General features: G+C 48.0%; 1 protein-coding gene across 1 annotated transcript in view; it reads left to right on the forward strand.

Annotated features, from left to right (window-relative positions):
• Positions 1–10456: 10456 nt before the first annotated feature.
• The window catches only part of FARP1 (FERM, ARH/RhoGEF and pleckstrin domain protein 1), a 212169-nt gene continuing 204614 nt past the window's right edge, over positions 10457–18011 (forward strand). The window contains exon 1 of the mRNA XM_034663810.1: positions 10457–10676. Coding sequence (XP_034519701.1) covers positions 10506–10676 — 171 coding nt within the window. The 5' untranslated portion in view covers positions 10457–10505. The remainder of the gene's footprint in view (positions 10677–18011) is intronic.

The following is an 18011-nucleotide window of genomic DNA, read 5'->3' on the forward strand; positions in this document are numbered from 1 at the left end:
CTTCTAAATGCCTGTTGCTGGTGACGATCCCAATGATTGTGACACCTGAATGCTAGTCTAAACAGTCTGTTATTTTTCAGAGACGCTGAGTAAGCACCATGGTGCACCTCACTGTGGGTTAGGCAAGGATTAGGTGTTTTCCACAGATATTTAGACAGGCTGACCAGCGTCAACTGGAGACAAAGAAAGAGGACTTTCTTTAGTAAGTGGATGAGATTGATGTGCTTTAAGTAGAGCGAGCTTGGCAGCAGCCCAGAAAATGCAGCCCCTGTTGACACGGAGCCTCGTGGTGTGTGAGCATTGAGGGAGGCTGCAGGCTGGGGTTGTTTTGTCTTCAAGAAGACCGCCTCTCTCCTGACATTTTATTTACCCCGGCCTTTGTGTTAGAGGCAGAATGGAGGGGAGCTGTTGCTTAATTTTGTGCCATCAGGGTCATCAAGAAATTGACATCATTGACACGTGACTAATTGGATTTTTTCCCTCCCCTGGCTTCTTGACCCCCCCCCCAGCAGCAAAAAGAGCCTTCTCTTCCCAACGCCTCTGTTTCAGCTTTGGTTCTCCATGCTCTTATCTTTGCCAGTCTAGTCAGTGCAGGAAATACATTGTACCAAATCCGAGAAAACGCAGACGAAAGTGTTGCATTGTCTCCAGTCATTTTTAGAACAAGGTTGGAGTCTATGTAAATACGGGATTGGAGGAGAAATGCCACCTTTTGTCAAGAGCTATTGAAAAAATCACGTGCTCATTACGTCAGGTGCATGTGTGAACCGTGGTCGACAGATGTTTTCTCCGTGAAGTTACTGCCCAGTTTGTTGTCAGGTGGATTTACTTACTTTAGCTGATCCTTATGGGGACCCTGGGCAGTAGAGCAGTGGTTCTCCAGCCAGAGCTCACATCAGAATGTCCTGGAAGGCACCCTGAGCCTTTCTGATTAAGTGGACCTGTGCTGGGACAGAATTTGCATATTTTACAAGCTCCCAGGTGTTGCTGTCGCTGCTGATTTGCAGCCAGGGTTTAAAAACCGCCTGCACTGGCTGGCCGGCTTTGTCTGCGTTTTCCAGGTAAGGATAGGTGTTGTCTACCAGGGATACATGTACTGCCTGAAGTTCTCACGGTCCCCGAGTAGGGCTGTCTCTTGTGCTGAGACAGGAGAGAGGAACCTCTCACACTACCAGGTAACGCAGCCCCTCTGAACTTGTAATCTAGTAGGAAAAGGGGAGAAAGGCCTGGAAAGCGAGTGAAATACAAGCAAAACCCCAGAGACAATAAAGCGAGGCACTTATTTCCCTGAAAGAGTAGATCAGGGAAGGCTTCCTGGAGGAGGTGACATTGGAACGGGTTGGGGGGGAGCGGCAGTATTTGAGAAGGAAGGAAACCGAACAGCACCAGTGCGGCGTCAGGAAAATGCGGGCGTGCGGAAGAGCAGAGGCCAGCCGGGTTGGAAAACCGTTGATCACAAGGAGAATCATCAGGGTAGATCGTTGAATGCCTGGGTAGGAATTTTCACATTTAACTTGGTAATGGTTGGACTCAGGTTTTTGAGTAGAAAAGGGATACAGTTAAAACCAGACCTGTGAAATAACGTCTATGAACTTGTGAAAACTTCTCGGAGTTTTCCTTGAAGTACTTTCCGGAGGTTTGTCAGGGGTGTTTAAGCTAGCCTGTTTACTTACTGCTTTTTACTGGGGTTGGAGAGAATAGACAGTGAAGATCGTCTTTATGAAGCCTATGGGGTCTCGTCCTCTCCCTGCCTGTGCTGGTGAATCGGGGCACCCCTGCTCCCAGATGGTGAACGTCCTGTTCTCCCAAATGATCAAACAGGCCAAATGGTCTCTCGCCTGTTTGAAGTCTCTGGTGGATGTTAAACAGCTGATCTGCAGTTTCTTTTGCTCCCAGACTTTTTTTGAAGGCAGCAAATCTGTCCGCAGAGATAGCTGTTTTTGAACTTTCTCAAAACCCCTTATCGAAGTCCCTGTGAAAGGCCAAACTCAGCGGGTTGTGCTGGTGAGGAGCTGCTGGCTGCCGGCCTTTCTGGAGGTGGGGGTGGGGTATCTCCTCCCTCCCTCCTGGCCTGTGGCTCCTGGGCCAGAGCACAAGGTGGCTTTGTTACCCAGCAGGGCTGGGGTAATACACCCTTCGCCCTTTGCCCTTCTGAGTGGAGCTGCTTTGGGTCCCCACAAAATGGCAAATGTGCGCTCCTTCCCCCTCAACGTGGGGCCCTCGGAAGTACCTTGGGGGCTCTAGAACCCAGCCCTGTAACTTCCTAAAGTCTCCAGCTTGGGCGTCTGTGAGTAACAACTTTCTGTGAATTTTTCTTAACTCGGAATTCTTCAGTGGCATTTACGTACGTATGTCTGTGTGAGTGTGTTTATTTTAAATGTGTGTAGTTAAAGATATGGGTTTTTTTTTTAAGTTTTTATTTAAATTCTAGTTAGTTGACAAGAGTGTGATATTGATTTAAGTAGCTTATCCTTAGAACTGGAAGGAAAACTCCTTTGCAGATTCTTGGTCATCCTCTTGCAATTGAGAATTGTCACCCTTCTTTACTGCGATCACGTCTCCTTTGGTTTCATGCTCTAAATGGAGCCAGGGTACTGCGGATTCTGTCCTCCTAGTAGAGGGAATTTTTGTGTATTTCTGAATGGAAGATCTCTGTCTCAGTCCTGTCCTTAACCAGGAGCCAGCTCTCCTAATAGTCCCTTCTTTGTCCTTCCAGAGAGTTCTGTGTGTTCACAAGGGTGTGAGTGCACACACTTTTTTTTTTTATTTTTTATTTATTTATTTTTTATTTTAGGGGCACCTGGGTGGTGTAGTTGGTTAAGCGCCCGACTTTGGTTTCAGCTCAAGTCATTGTCTCAGGGTCGTGAAATCGAGCCCTGCGTCAGGCTCTGTGCTCAGCGTGGAGCCTGGCTAGGATATTTTCCCTCCCTCTCTCCCTCCCTCTCCCTCCCTCCCTCTCTCCCTGCCCTGTGGCAGCCCCCCTCCCCACCCAAATGCACGTTCGCTCTTGCTCAAACAAGTGATTTTAATTCCAGTGAACGTACAAGGTTATATTAGTTTCAGGTGTGCAGTAGTGATTCGGTTCTGTAAATCACCTGGTCCTCGTCACCACACATCGTGCATACACATTTTTTAGCCTGCGGTACAATTTATATAGTGTAACTTCGTGTTAAATGTACAGTTCAGAGGGTTTTAGTACATTTACAGAGGTGTGTGACTCTTGCCACAACTTAGTTTCAGAACGTTTCCAGCACCCCAAAAATCTCTCCATCCCTCCGAACTCTGCTGTCAGCCCAGCCCCTCTCCCAAACCCCAGGAAGCCACTTTCTGTCTCTGTGGATTTGCCTTTTCCAGATAATTCCTACAAGTCAGGTCATTTGCTGGGTAGTCTTTTGCATCCGGCTTCTTTGACTCAGCGGAGTGTTTCTGAGGTTCGTGCATGTGGTAGCACGTGTCGGCGTCGCACTTACTTTTGTCGGTGACTAGTAGTCCCTAGTTCGGATACACCACCAGCTGATGGGTATTGTCTCCTTCCCACCTGTTGGCTCCTCCTTTATGTGGATGTGTATTTTCATGTCCCTTGGGGAGACGCCTAGGGTTTGCTAGGGGAGCCCAGTTCCTGGATTATATATGAAATTTATGATTAAATTTTAAAGAAACTACCAAAATGTTCTCCCAAGTGTCTGCACCTTTTTCTGTTCCCACCAGCAATGTAGGAGAATTCCAGCTGTTTCACACTCTAAATAACACTTGTTACCGTCCATCACCGTGGGTGTGAAAAACCATCTCACTGTGGATGTCATTTGCATTTCTGAGTGACTAAGGATGTTGGATGTCCTTTCATGTGCTTATTAACCATATGTATGTCTTTGGAGACTTAAATTTTCTTGTATCCGTTTTAAAACCTGGGCTAACAGTTAATTTATAGTTTGCGGGGCCTCAACATCTGGGCTCTTCCTGTGCCAGTTTCTTAGTTACATTATTTGTGTGTTAGGAGTTCACAATATTCTATTGTTGTCTTCCTTTTATGTTATAAATGGATTTAGAATTTACCGGTAATCCTTCTCCGGCGTTTTACCCCATTCACCCCTTGTTTTGCTGAGGTTTATCCTTCCTCCTGACCGTAGTTTCTTCTGCAAGGGCTTGAATAATATTCTGAATTCTTGACTGTTTAAAATGTTTGGCTCTTCTCTATGAATGAAAATTTGGGTATAACATTTTATTTCTTTGAGGACTGTTTTGACAGTTAAAACTAAATGTTGCCACGGGTGAATCTGAATTTTTGTCCCCTTGTATTTTGTTTGAACTTTGTGCCTACGTGCCTGAATGATTCCTGCTTGGTTTTTGATGGTCGGTGATGATACAGGAAATGTCTTGGTGTCGCTCATCTTGTGTTAGTTGTTTCTGGAATATATGTTCATTCACAAAGGAGACTCACCTTTTATTTCTGGAATGTTTTCCCAAATTTTTTTTTTTCCTTGTTCCATTATTTTTTATTCTTCAGGGACACTGGTTGTGGGTGAGTTGAAACTCCTGCTTGTCTTCCATGGCTATCACTTTTCACTCTGTTTTAAATCTTTTTGCGTCCTTTTCTCAATCCTTCCCCTCAAGACCCTCCTGTTTTCACCTGGGCATATTTTCTTGTAGCCACTTCCGTTTCGGTGATTGTCTGTTTGTGCTGCTATAACCGTACCACAGACTGGTTGACTTAGGAATGACAGAACTTTCTTTCTCACAGTTGTGGAGCCTGGGAGTCCCACAGGAAGGCACCTGCTTCCTGGGCTGCTGGCTTCCTGCTGGGTCCTCACATGGTGGAGGCGCTGAGCTAGGGCTTGGGGGTCCCTTCGTAAGAGCACCAGTCCCAGTCGTGAGAGCCCCACCCTCACCATTTAACCCCCTCCCAAAATACCCCCCAGCCTACCATCACTTTGGGGATTTGGTTTCAACACCTGAATTTGGGGCAACACAAAGATCTATTATAGCAGTGATGTTTTTATTCATCTTTCTGGTCTTTCCCTGAGGTCTGCCTTCATGCTTTATTTTCTTTTCCTCTTTTCCCATAGGATTTACAAGAGCTCAGGAAAGCTTTTTTTATTTTTATTTGAGAGCGAGAACGAGTGGGGGGAGGGGCAGAGGGAGAGGGAGAAGCAAGCAGGGAGCTGGGCCCATGACACGGGGCTCTCCCAGGACCCTGGTATTGTGACCTGAGCTGAAGGCATATGCCTAACTGACTGAGCCACCCAGGTGTCCCTCTTGTAAGTCCTCTCATGTTTTTGTTTGAAGCCATTATTTCGTAGTTTAAGTCGGGACAGTATGGGAGAAATTCTCATTCTTCTTTTGTCCTTCTCATTTTTTTTTTTTTTTCTATCATCTTTGTAAAGGTCCTTTGTGATTTGGCGAGTGCTGTATGAAGTAGCTAGGAGCTTTCTGAGAGCCAGGAGACCGTCCCATGCTCATGGGAACTCTTGTGACCTGAGGGGGTGTGTGTATAATCCTTTTATCCTCTGTTTTTCTCTGCTCGTTTAGCTGGTAGCGTACCCAGTGCCCTCTCTCTCTTTCATCTGGCCTTGGCAGTGGACTGCGTCCTGCCGATGTCTTTACCTGTGCTGTTTCTCCGTCAGCTCCATCTTTAGTGGGCTCTCCCCCCACACTGTGGCCAGGGACGCTCTCTGTGCTAACGTGTACATTTGTTCCCCTAGAAAGTTCTTGTTGGCTTTGTTGCTCGGGATATCCTGCGTGTTCCGGGGAGCACGGCTTTGCAGTCTTGGGCAGCCTCGCCAAGCATTTTCCTTCTCCTCTGTCTGACCTTGACTGCAGTTTGGCAACTCTCTCTTCGGGTTTGTGGTTTGGAGTTGCAGATGTGTTCAGGGATGGAGTTGGCATTTGTGTGTGTGTGTGTGTCTCTGTCCGTCTGTCCTTATTGCTTTGGGGTACGTTCCAAGAGGAAATCTCGAAGCCAGGATAGTCCGATGATAGGACAAGTCTAGCTTTTTCATCATTTCTCTGCCAGTTACAAATTGTATTTTTCATTGTCGTTCCTGTTTCATACAGCCAAAGAATAAAGTTTCACGCACAGCTTTTTGCTTTTAGGCCTGGAACGATCATGTTGGTGATAATGTATCACAGGGAAAGAAATGTTCATTTGCTTTGCTTTGACCATTCCATAAAGAATTCAGAAGTCAGAGGTGGTTATGGAGGTAAAGTCCAGAGAGAGGCTGGATTGATCTATATAAACAGGAGGCTTTTCAGGGTGTTAGACCTTCCGTCTGGAAGGCTGTGTTGTGTTACTGGACCCACCGATCCGGATAGCAGCCATCAACGTGGTCACCCATTTATGACTTGCCAGCGTTCCTCGGATATTCCCGTGACATTCCTAGGATGCCCAGCTCAAACCTCTTGGCTGGATTTGTATTTGAATTGAGCAGTGCTTTCCATGTACAGCAACAGTCTGCGTGCAGCTAGGAAAACAAAGCAGGACTACATTGTTGAAATGTCAGTAACCAGAAGTAGAAATAGCACAGGCGTGAGCTCATTTGGAGACTGAGGAAAAAGGAATTTAAGGTACTAAATATCTATTAATAACTAGCTCACTTTTAATTTTTACAAGGGGCTGAAAATGACAGTACGTATTTATCTGGAGATCTTGGGCCCAAGGGACAGGGAGAGAGAGGGTTTAGTTTACGAGATGAGGGGCCTTGCCTTTGCTCAGGCAGGACAAGGAGAAAGTGTTTTTGTAGGGAGGGTCCCTAGCACCTTTGAGGTGGGGATGATGTGGGGGACTAGGCCCCTTCCTCCCTGCGATCACCTCCCTGGCTGATCACCTCCCTGGCCGGGCCTCTGAGCCACATGTCCCTGACTCAGCAGGAGGCCAGGGGGCTGGGCCCAGCATAAATGACCGAAGGAGGGCAGGGCCTGGGAGGGCAGGGCCTGGGCATCCTGGTGGAGTGCAGGGAGGAGGAGGAAGGCAGAAGGGGATGCTTTGAGAGAGAGGGAGAGATCAAGACTAAAGTAGGAAAAAGTGCAGAGAGTTGGCTGGGGCTGGGGCTGGCAAACTGAGCTGAGGTCAGTTTTCTCCGGAGGTTGTGTTTATTTTTAACCATGAGACACCAAACAGAAAACATAAAGGGAAATAATTTTGCCTAGTTTGTGAAGATTGTCTTAAACACAACGGAGTTCATAACTAATCAGATGTATACACCCACATCTGACTCATTGAGCAAGCAGATGACGTGTTTGCACTTGCTGTAAGGCCCTGTGCTTGGCATCATAGATGAACCTGGTCCAGTCGCAGCTCTCCAGACAAACGGTGGATTAAGCAAAGCACAGGTCCCATGACACACAGATTAGAATTAGATTCTTCAGGCGCGCTGGGGCAGAAATGAGAAAGCTACGTCCATAATCTGTGAAGTCCTAGGTGGGCATTCAAAAAAGCACTTCTCAGAACTGCTGGTCTCAGAAAGCCTGGTCCATTTTCTTGCCGCAGAATCCAACCTCGGAGGGATTGTACAGGAACGAATAATACTCTCTAACAGGCTTTGGTGGAGTTTGTGGGGAACTACATAGAACTACATAGAAAGTGGTGTTTCTGAGGTGGTCGTCAGACCCTTTCTCTGTCCAGTCAAAGGATGCATCTTTTCATGCTGGGGGGGTTTGAGTCAACCACCAGGTTGTTGAGGTAACTCCGTAGTTTCTGATCCGCTGACCTCCGGGCCAGCCTTTGGCATCACAGCGAGAGCGCTGAGAGGCAGCGGGAAGGGGCTTCCAAATTCCATATGGAATTTTGTCAGAAACTTCTGGGAGCCCAACTCTTGAGAAGGACGAGCCAGGAGCTGGGTGAGAAGAACCTACCAAATGAGATTTACTAACTGGATGGTTTTTCCTGAACCCAGGAGCTGAAGGGTGACGTGATTTCAAATGCGTAAGACACCGCACTTAGTTCCATACTTCATGCCACAGGTGACCCTTTGGTGCCCTTTCTGTGGCTTTCTCAGTCACTCCGGGCCCCGGCTTCTTTCTGTGCCTCTTTCCCATCTTCTGCACAGGCCCTGGCATGAGTTTGCTAGGGCGGCCATAACAAAGCACCACAGGTTCGGGGCGGGGACGAAACACTAGAAGTGTGTTTCCTCCCAGTTCTGGAGGCCGGAAGTCCAGACCCTGGTGTTGGCAGGGTTGGTTTCTCCTTGAGGGCTCTCTCCTGGGCTGCAGACGGCCGCCTTCTAGTGCCCTCACATGGCCGCTCCTGCTCCAGCATCCCTGGTGTCTGTGTGTCCAGTTTTCCTCTGATAAGGACACCAGTCAGACTGGATTACGACTCATCATAATGGCCTTATTATACTTAATCACCTCTCTTAAGACCCTTTCTCCAAATACAGTCACACTCTGAGATACTGGGGGCGAGGACTTCAATACAAGAATTTGGCAGGGGTGGCGGTGGAGGGGCGCCTGGGTGGCTTAGTCGGTGAAGTGTCTGCCTTCGGCTCAGGTCATGATCTCGGGGTCCTGGGATCCAGCCGCATGTTGGGCTCCCTGCTCAGTGGGGAGTCTCTGTCTCTTCCTCTCACCCTCCGCCCCCACTCATGCTCTCTCTCAAATCTTTTAAAAATTTTCTGGGGGAACAATATTCAGCAATGACCACCCTCTTGAGTGGGCACAGTGGTTCTTTTTGCTTCTTGCCCCCCGCCATTTGCTTTCATTCTGGCTTTCGTTTGTACAGCGAGATGGACTCAACTCTCTGCCCAAGTCCAGCTCCCCCACGGGCCCCAGATGTCCCCAGACTCACACCTTCCCTCCCATGCACTCCCTTCTGCCCAGATATAAAACTTTCTGGTCATTTCTATACTTTTATATCCTCCTCCTGGGGAGCTTACTGTTAACAACGTTGGGTTAATTTTTCCATAACAGCGGGTTTTATGGCCTCACGGTTTTCTTTCTGTCACCACTGGCCACGTTATCCCCTCAGGCACAGATTGTCACAATAGCTTTGTCACTGAACCTGCCACGGCCCCCGCCATCCATCTTTCCCTAGCCTGTAGGATAGAGCCTCTTCAGATGGGTTTTTCTAAGATTCTGCTTTTCGTCTGTCCTTCTTGTCACCCAGCAGCTACCTGCAGGGAATGACCATATTTCTCAGCCAGGGGTTTGAGGTCTTTCATCATTTGGTTCCATCCTGTTTTCCAAGCCCATTTCCCGCATTAATCCCTACTCTTCTTCCTGTCTGCCACCCTGTTTCTGTCCCCTAGCTTTGTAGGGACCCTTCCCCTTCCCTGCAGTGCCTTCTCCCATTTATTTGTCTCCTTGCAGGTGTTACCTGACATGAGAGACTTTGGTTGAGGACCGTTCCTACCTTCTCCATGATGGAAGGGCCCACCCCTTGTGCTCTGTGACCCTTCATATCCAGACAGGGCCCATCATCAAGCAGCCATTATTGAAATCTCTGTGCCCTGCACTGTGTCTAGCTAGGTGCTGAGATCCAAAGATACCCAAGATTTGATCCCTGCTTTGGGGTGGTCCTGGGGGATGTAACCGGGCAGAGGCACATGGGACTGGCCACCATGCTGATGCTCGACGGGGTTGTGGGCACAGAGCGGGCAGCGAGAACTGAGCCCCAACCAGATGTCGGGGATGTGATCATGGAACGGAATTTGAAAGCCAGGGTGGAAGTTTCCAGGTGGAGGAGTGCAAAGCATTCAGCCAGTGAGAGCCCTGCACAGAGACCTGGAACGGGGCAGAGGGTAGGGGGAGGGTGGGGAGGGGAGGGGAGGCAGAAGAGCGGGCTACTCACTGAAAGAGGAAAAAGCTGGATTTTGCTTCTAGAGAAATAACATTGTTGTCGATACTATTATACGTAGAATGGTTTCTTGGGAAAGGGGGAACAGTGGGAGGGGGTGGCAGGAAAGGATGCATTAGAAGGTAATTGTGATAGAAACAAGCAGAAGAAATGGGGAGAAATAGACCCTACCTTATGTCGCCTGTGTTTGTGGGAGTGCGTGGTTACCTTCCGCAACAGATTATAAACTCGAGAGCCACGAAGGGCCACGACGTGTGCTTTATCTTTGTATAATACCCGCACGACTTGGTATGTTAGTGTGTCCATAAAAGGTAATTAAAGGGTGCTAATGGTATGGCTTAGGCATTGTCTATCCTGTTCCATCCAGACTCAGAAAGTTGTGCCCAGCTCACCGTAGACACTGAGTAATGTGTTGAACACAACTGAACTTATAGTTTGAATAAGAGCCGACTGTAACACTAGGAAAGAAAGTGTTAAAATATGCACAACTATTTGTATGTGTTGGTTGAGGGCGACCTGATTTTTTGTGAAGGCGCCGAAGCCTCCCGACGCGTGAGTCCTGTGCAGGGGACAGAGAGCCCACCGAGCTGTGGCTCCTCCAATTCAAGCAAGGCTCGGAGACCACAGGTGTTCCTGAGGTACTTGAAATGAGTCCCCTCTTCTGATGTATTTTTCTTTCTCCCTGCTTCCTGCAGATATTATATAGTCTGCTTTCACCATGGGAGAAATAGAGCAGAGGCCAAGTCCAGGATCGCGACTGGGGGCCCCAGAGAATTCGGGGATCAGCACCTTGGAACATGGACAGAAGCTGCCCCCAACACCTTCCGGGAAACTCATGTCCATCAAAATCCAGATGCTGGATGACACCCAGGAGGCATTTGAAGTTCCAGTAAGTCGGGGTAGATCTGTGAACGCAAACGTGTGGGCAGCCCTCAGCACGGGGAGGTTCCTTTCATCCCTGTGTTCAGTGGAGGGAGGTGGCGGGAGGAGGGTCCGTACCTCCCTCTCCACCCCCAGCACGCTCCTCTGACCCTTTCTGGTTCTCCGCTGTCCGATTTTTTTGACTCCTGCATGCGCTGCCTGGATAGTGGTCTCAGTGGGCAGATGACTTGAATTACACAGACCTTCCTACGCGAATGTGTGTGTGTCTGCATATGCACGTATGATCTGTAGATATTTAAGCTGGGTGGAGTTGTGGTCTTGTGGATGCGTCTCTCATTTGCTCACTACAGGTATTCCTCTCACGTTGGTGTGCTTGTGTGCACGTGCGTGTGCCGCTTCTCTAGGGTACGGGCAAGAAAAACCCTGAGAAAACCATCAAAGACCCGCACGCGTGTTTTCATGTCAGGAGAGACATGGACGTCTGTGTTCAAGGGTGGGAAGTAGGGGTGAAGAAAACCCTGATCTAGGTCCACGGTGCAGCAGCCCCAGAGTTGCAGAGGGCCCCCATCCCAGGGACCAGGGGAGGAGATGGGGGTGTCTGGGAGCTGGGCAGGGAGGGAGGAATCCGCAGCCTTGGCTTCTTTCATCCGTGGGAGGCCCGTACCCTGGCTCTAGCTCCCGTGCCCCCGTGGTTCTGCCGTTTCTCCTCTGAGCCCCTGCCGCCTCCTCTTCCTCCTCTCCAGCCTCCTCCTGCTGGAGGTTAGGGAACCAGCACCCATTCCAACAGGTGAGGATTTCTTGTGCCCAAGGCGGGGAGGGTGAGATGACACTTTTCTCCAGAATCCTTATCCCTCACATGGATTCGGGTCCATAGACCTCGTGTGTAGCTCATGTGGATTCGGGTCCATAGACCTCGCGTGTAGCTCACGTGGATTCGGGTCCATACCTCACGTATAGCTCACGTGGATCCGGGTCCCATAGACCTCGCGTGTAGCTCACGTGGATTCGGGTCCATAGACCTCGCGTGTAGCTCACGTGGATTCGGGTCCATAGACCTCGCGTGTAGCTCACTTTGGATTTAGTTTTCTGTGTTCTGTCTCAGGTACTATATACCACATCCAGCATTGTTGGTGGGGAGAAAATAACTCCTGAATTCTAAACGGTCAACTTAAAACACAAAATTTTGGGAACATAACCTGTTTTTAAATTGGAGACGATCCGTCTATTATTCCTGTTGGCTAGAGGGACGGTGGGATTTAATAGTCGACATAAACGTCTATAACCCGTCATGTAATCACGTATGCAGTATGATTCTCTAAATCATATTCATCTTAATACTGTTCCGAGAGTGTGAATTACCATTAAGCATCTCTGGGAAAGATAAACCTCGAAATAGCTATGCTTAAAACTGCCAATTTATTGTACATATATTTTCTTGTTGCAGAATGCGTGTCTTTCTGGTGAACAAAGCTATTGCCGATCTGCTGAGACTGTAACGTAAATGAGTGCACCTGCCAGCCTGTTAGAATTAGGCCTTCTGGAGCAGGTGCCCCCTCCCCCTTTCCAGTGCCTTCTCTTCATTGCCAGACTGGTTTGGTGAGGTATTTAGTTTCAGGGTTTCCTGTTGGTACCGTGCTAAGGGCTTCTGAGCCCATGTCTCTAGCTACACATTCTATTAAATGGTGTTCCTGTGTGTGGTTTGGACTGAGGAGTGACCAAATATTGCTGTTGGCTGCATAAACTACAGTCACTGTTGTACTGCATTCAACTGTTTCTTCAGTTTCCCTAAACCAAAGAATGTCGGTAACAGCTTGGAACTGCATAGGATCTCCCTAAGGAATAAGAATAGAAGTAAGCTTTCATCCCTTAACAATTATTTTACTTGATAATTGCTGGTGTCTGTGCTTTGCACTTATAACCCTTCTGTCTGGAAGGAACTTTTCTCCTTTCCTCCCCATAAACTCGTATGCACCCTCAAGGACCCTATCAGTTTTACCCAGATGCTAACTTTTGAGGCAGTGCCTGGGCTTTCTCTTCCCTCCCTCAGATTTCTTCGCTTATATGCCTATAAGGGTAGACCTGGACTGCTTGGGTTCAAATTCCAGCCATTTTTACTGACTCCTTGATCACCTTGGACAAGGTACCTCTCTATTATCTCTTTCTCCTTTGTAAAATGAGGCGAATGATAAACCCAATCTCCTACTGTGATAATAAAGTTGTTCCAAACACTTTATTTGTACCAACTCGGCATATACTAAGCACTTAATATAAGTATGAGGAGTGGTGCCGTTGCCGCTTCACTGGGCAGGGACCTTGCCTTAGTATCTCATTCCAGCACCTAACACAGTACCTGGCATGTGGTAGGTGCTCATTAAACCGTTTGCTGACTGCATGTGAGAATGAGTTTCTCTTACAAGTAGAACTTAATGTCATTTTTTTCCCACATGTCTCCTCCGTTCATATTTTATTTTGATTTTTCTAGTTTGGCCAGAATGTTCCCTCTCAGCCAGTGGGTAACAGATGTTTTCTGTAACTGCCTATAGAAAGGCAGATATCAGCATTTTTATTGACAGAGCTGATTCTAAATTGCTATCTTGTGCTCTTTAAGAAGAGAGACAGCCAGGCCTTCACGCAGCTGGAAGGCATCAGGCCGGCCACGGTGACTCAGTCTTCGCACTCAGGATGGGAGCACAGTGACGCAGGATTGCAAGAGCCCCGGCCGCCCGTAACTGCTGGAAAACCTTGCTGCACAACTTTTTGCTGTGAATTCATACGGCTGGGTGTGTGACCCTGGAAGTGTCTCCCTTGCCCACACATGACCGCTCCTTGGATTGGGTGCCCCGAGAGGATGAACTCTCCTTCCTCGCTCCCCATTTGCAGCACAGAGGAGCGGGGCACACGGCCAGAAGTCCTGGCAGTTTCCCCTTGCGAACATTCTTCTCTGAACCCTCTATTTCCTTGGGGATTGAATTTCCTGGGCTTTTTCTCATTAGTTCTGATTTAGAGTAGAAGGCAGGCGGAGTCCTCATTTTAACTACAAATTCCCTAAACCGTTCCTAGCACAGATAACCAGACTGTAGTCCGTGTGGTTGTGTGTCTGGTTATTCATAGCCTTTCTGAAAAAGTTCTTTAAGCTTTGAACCTTTTGAAAAGCCATCGTGATGAGCGCCGGTTTCTTCTGCCTTGTAGTTCCATCTCCCACCTTTGCTCTTGAACTTGGATGGTCACCTTACCTATTTCCTCTGCGGAGCAGAAAGTTCAGACACAGTATGGATAGTGAATTCTTACATGGCATTGTATCATCTTTATGTGGAAAATGCTGTGCAAATAAGCCTCACCCTGTGGTTGATGATGTGCAAAGTGCTCTTCCAACCGGAGGTTATAAAACAAAGGGCCTCATGCAGATCTGAAAGGGTTAATGACACATCTCCCTGCCCCTCAACCCCGCCCCAGGGCCATCCCCCACTCAAGATCTCTGAGAAGGTTTTATGTGTCCTGGCCTCCTGACCCCACTGGTAAACAAACCCTGTTCCTACTGACGTTGGTCGCACGAAACAGATGGTTTCTCCTCCGAGTGTTTATTCAGTTTGTGTTTTCATTAGCAAGGTCACTCTAGGAAGAGTTGAGAAGATCAGGGGATATAAAAGAGAGCCATTTCCTTTCTGCTTTGGAGCAGCCCTGGTTAATTAAAAAAAAAAAAAAAACAAAAAACCACGTGGGAAAGCCGCTCATGGGACCAGAGGACACCTGGTCTGTGTTGGGTTGGCAGGAATGGCTGAGTGCAGGCCAGCCGGCAGTGGGGGGAACCTTCTAGAAGCAGTGCACAGCACGAGTTGTGACAGAAGGAACTTGGTGTCAACCAGAGCCGTTGAGGGGTCCCATCACTGTGCTTGCTGTGTACTTGTCATGTCCTCGCTTCCCTCAGAAGCCTGTATAGTTCCCAGGTGCCTGAGGATGAAGTGGATTCGTGAGTGTGGGGAGGCTGGGGGAATGGCGAGCCTCCCCCAAGGACCAGACTGCTGAGCTGCTGGGGCTACGGTGCCCTAATTCTCCACTGCCGTCCATGGCGGTTCCCCTTCTGTGTTAGCATCTCATGGAGCCCTGCCCTCGTTGCCATTCTTGGTTGGGGCACCAGTGTGTGGGATGTGAGCTCGGGGGGTGGGGGGGCTGGGCCTCTTGTGTTCCTGTCGAATCAAGTGCTACACTTGAAGGTGCCTGGTCCCAGCAGACACCCGATGTGTGTGCTCAACTGCCCACACCTCTGCCCACAGTCAGTCCTCTGACTCACGAACTGGAGAGGTGGTTGGTGCTATTCTCTTTTAAGGTGACGGTGCCCATGGGAAGAGCTTTTAATCCCTTCCCTTTTTGCACAGCATTAAGATAGCTCTGGGTTTGGAGCCCAGCTTGCATGACCCCCAATACTGTCTCCCCTTCCCTGCACTTAGCACCACCTCTCCTTTGGCTCCCAAGGGAAAGGTCTCCTCTCTGAGCTGCTCCGGTGCTCTCCCTGTTGTAAACACCACCCAGCTTCACTTCGAACACATTTCTCTCTGACCTGCCCACCGTCCAGGGCCCCCATGGCTCTTGCTGGGGGCCCTGCTCTCTCTCCTTACAGTGCTTGTTCTCTGTATCTCTAATTAGACTTTGAACCACTGGCTCTAATCTTCCTTTTTCCTTAGTTCCTTTATGTCCCTGCTGAGACTCCAGTTTGCTTATCTGCAGAATGAGGTCTAGATGATATTAAAGGCTTTTTTCCCCTCCCTTTTTTTGGAAGCTGGGACTCTGCATTGACATCCTTGTTGATGGATTGTTTAACTTTTCAGGATGAGTATTTGTTAATTGCCCAGGCAGATGGTAAACTCTGAGAAAAGGAACTTCTTTTTAAAAACAAACACCCCCCCCCCAAAAAAAGAAACAACCAAACCTGATCGGACACAGAAGTTACTATTACCTTGTAAGTACTAAAAAGGAAAAAAAAAAAGTGGGGGTGAACAAGCGTGCTGTGATTTATTTATATATATATATAAATTATTTATGGAGCATCAGGAAATGTCAGTATTTAATTTGCAAGTCTGTGTTGAGGGGGTTACTTACATAAATCTCACTGAACTAAATTGGGCTGAACTATATTGAGTTGACAGTGGAAAATAGAAGATTGAAAGAAATCAGTTACTTTCTCAACAACACATTATTAGTAGGAATCTGTTTGTTGAAAACAGGAGACCTCTAAAATTTTTAAGATCTCATTGGCATGTCCTAGTAAGAGTCCACAGAGGATTTTTTTGTTCTTAGCGAAGGTTTTATTTATGTGAGAGCATGAGCAAGCACAAGTGGGAGGAGGGGCAGAGGGAGAGGGAGAAGCAGGCTCCACCCTGAGCAGGGAGCCCTAGGCAGAGCTCCATCCCAGGACCGGGAGATCGGGACCTGAGCCGAAGGCAGACGCTTCACTGACTGAGCCACCCAGGCGCCCCTCTTAGGGTCCATCCCTAAATGATTAAACATTGATTTTCATTTTCTTACCCTTTGAAGTGAAACTTGTTTAATACCTATTTTTCACTGAACCTGGGCTTGACCTCTGTTGAACGCTTGTTCTCCAAGTGCTTGGGTTCTTCCAAAGGTCTTAAATGGTCCTAAAATTTTAAAGCTATCTGGATCAGCTGGAGCTCAGAAAAAGGACGGAGGCAAGTTTGTCTCCAAAGCTCCTCAATTCCTCGGTGGACCTCCCCTTGATGCCTCCCCCAGAGCAACTGTGTCTTTAGGAAAGCAGGCTCCTTTTGTCTCTTGGTCTTTTTTATTTTGAATGAATTTTGTGTCCCATCCCCCTTCCCCCCCTTCTTTGTTTCTATTGCAGCCGTCTTAGAGAAGGTGCCCTTTTGGAAAAGCCGCTGAAAGTGCTTTTATTTATTTTTTTGCCCCTAAAGAGATGGAATATATATTTAACTGAAGGTCTTGTGGGGGGAAATAGATTTTCCTTTCTTAGAAGTGTTGTGCTTCTCACTCCCCTGGAATTACAAGCCCCTGGCAGTGGGGTGGGCTGTTCCCTCCAGTGGATGGGATTAGAGTGATGCTACGAGGCAGGTAGGGGTCCCAGGACTACTTGATTTCTCTCTCATTCTCTCTCTCTCTCTTTCTTTCTTTCTTTTTTTTTTTGTTTTGTTTTGTTTTGTTTTTTGCATGCAGTGCTCTTGGAAGGGGAGGAGGAGGTGGGGAAGGAGTTGGCAGTGGTGAGACCTGAATAAAATTTAATTGGCCATTTAAAACTGAGAAGGGAGCGGTGTCTGCCCGCAGCTGCCTTAGCTAGCTCTTAAAGTAGCTGCAGTTTGAATCCAGAATGAGGGGAAGAAATCTCCCCAGTTCACTCAGCTTTTAAAAAGTCCGTGATTCTTTCCTTATCTGTGTTGCTTTTGGCTCTTTTTATGAGCAGAGTTTCTGAAATAGTATTTTATGTCCACTCTGCTTTGCGTCGTTCTTTCTGTGTTTAACTGGAATGATCAATGGGGCTGTCTGGGTCTGGCCTCATGAGGTTACATTTAAAGGCCATTTGAATAGATTAAAACTTTTTTTTCATAAATCATTTCAGCCTAATACTGTTAGCCTTCCTTCTGGCTCCTTGAAGCCAAGAGCAGAATTTAGATGTCGGCCTGAAATGTTTGTGTGCACCCCTTTCAACTCCGGCTCAAATGCTCGAGATCAAAGTCTGCTCTGGAGCTCTGACATGATCGCAGGAATTCCGTACAGCTGTTGGCTCTTTTCTCCCTGAAAAGAGTCTCTCAGTAGAACCTCATAAATTAAAAACAACAAAAAAAACCCCCAAGAAACTGTAATTGAGAATGTCTGTGTCTGACATTAAAATGGGCCAATATGCTGAGCAAACATAGGGAGTTTGAGAGCCCCTTTCCGCCCCCCTCTTTTAATTGGAGATAATAAATTGTCTAATTCCAAGAAACAGAAGGATTAGAGGGGAAAATCCAGGACACTGGATCCTGGCTTCTTCATCACTCAGTGGCTGCGCGGCTCTGGACGAGCAGATAACCATTGTGTCCGCCTGTCTCTCCTCCCTGAGTATGGAGGGTGCCTGCCTCGTGGGGCTGCGGTGGTCCGGGAAACACTCCTTGCAGAGCCCTGGACTCGAATCAGCTTCTCAAGAAAGTCTTGTTTGTGCTCCTTTCCTGCTAAGCTTCAGTTCCCGGCTTGTTCTTTAACAGAGTTGAGATTATGCTTGCTTTGGAGAGCTGTTGGCTAAGCGAAGTTGGGGAAAAGTATGAAAGCACTTTAAGATAAAATGAAAATAGCACGCTCATGGTGGATGGGATAATACCCCCCCCCCCCCCCCCCCCCCCCC

The sequence above is a fragment of the Ailuropoda melanoleuca genome, chromosome 7 (genome assembly GCF_002007445.2).
Source record: "Ailuropoda melanoleuca isolate Jingjing chromosome 7, ASM200744v2, whole genome shotgun sequence".
Taxonomy (NCBI): domain Eukaryota; kingdom Metazoa; phylum Chordata; class Mammalia; order Carnivora; family Ursidae; genus Ailuropoda; species Ailuropoda melanoleuca.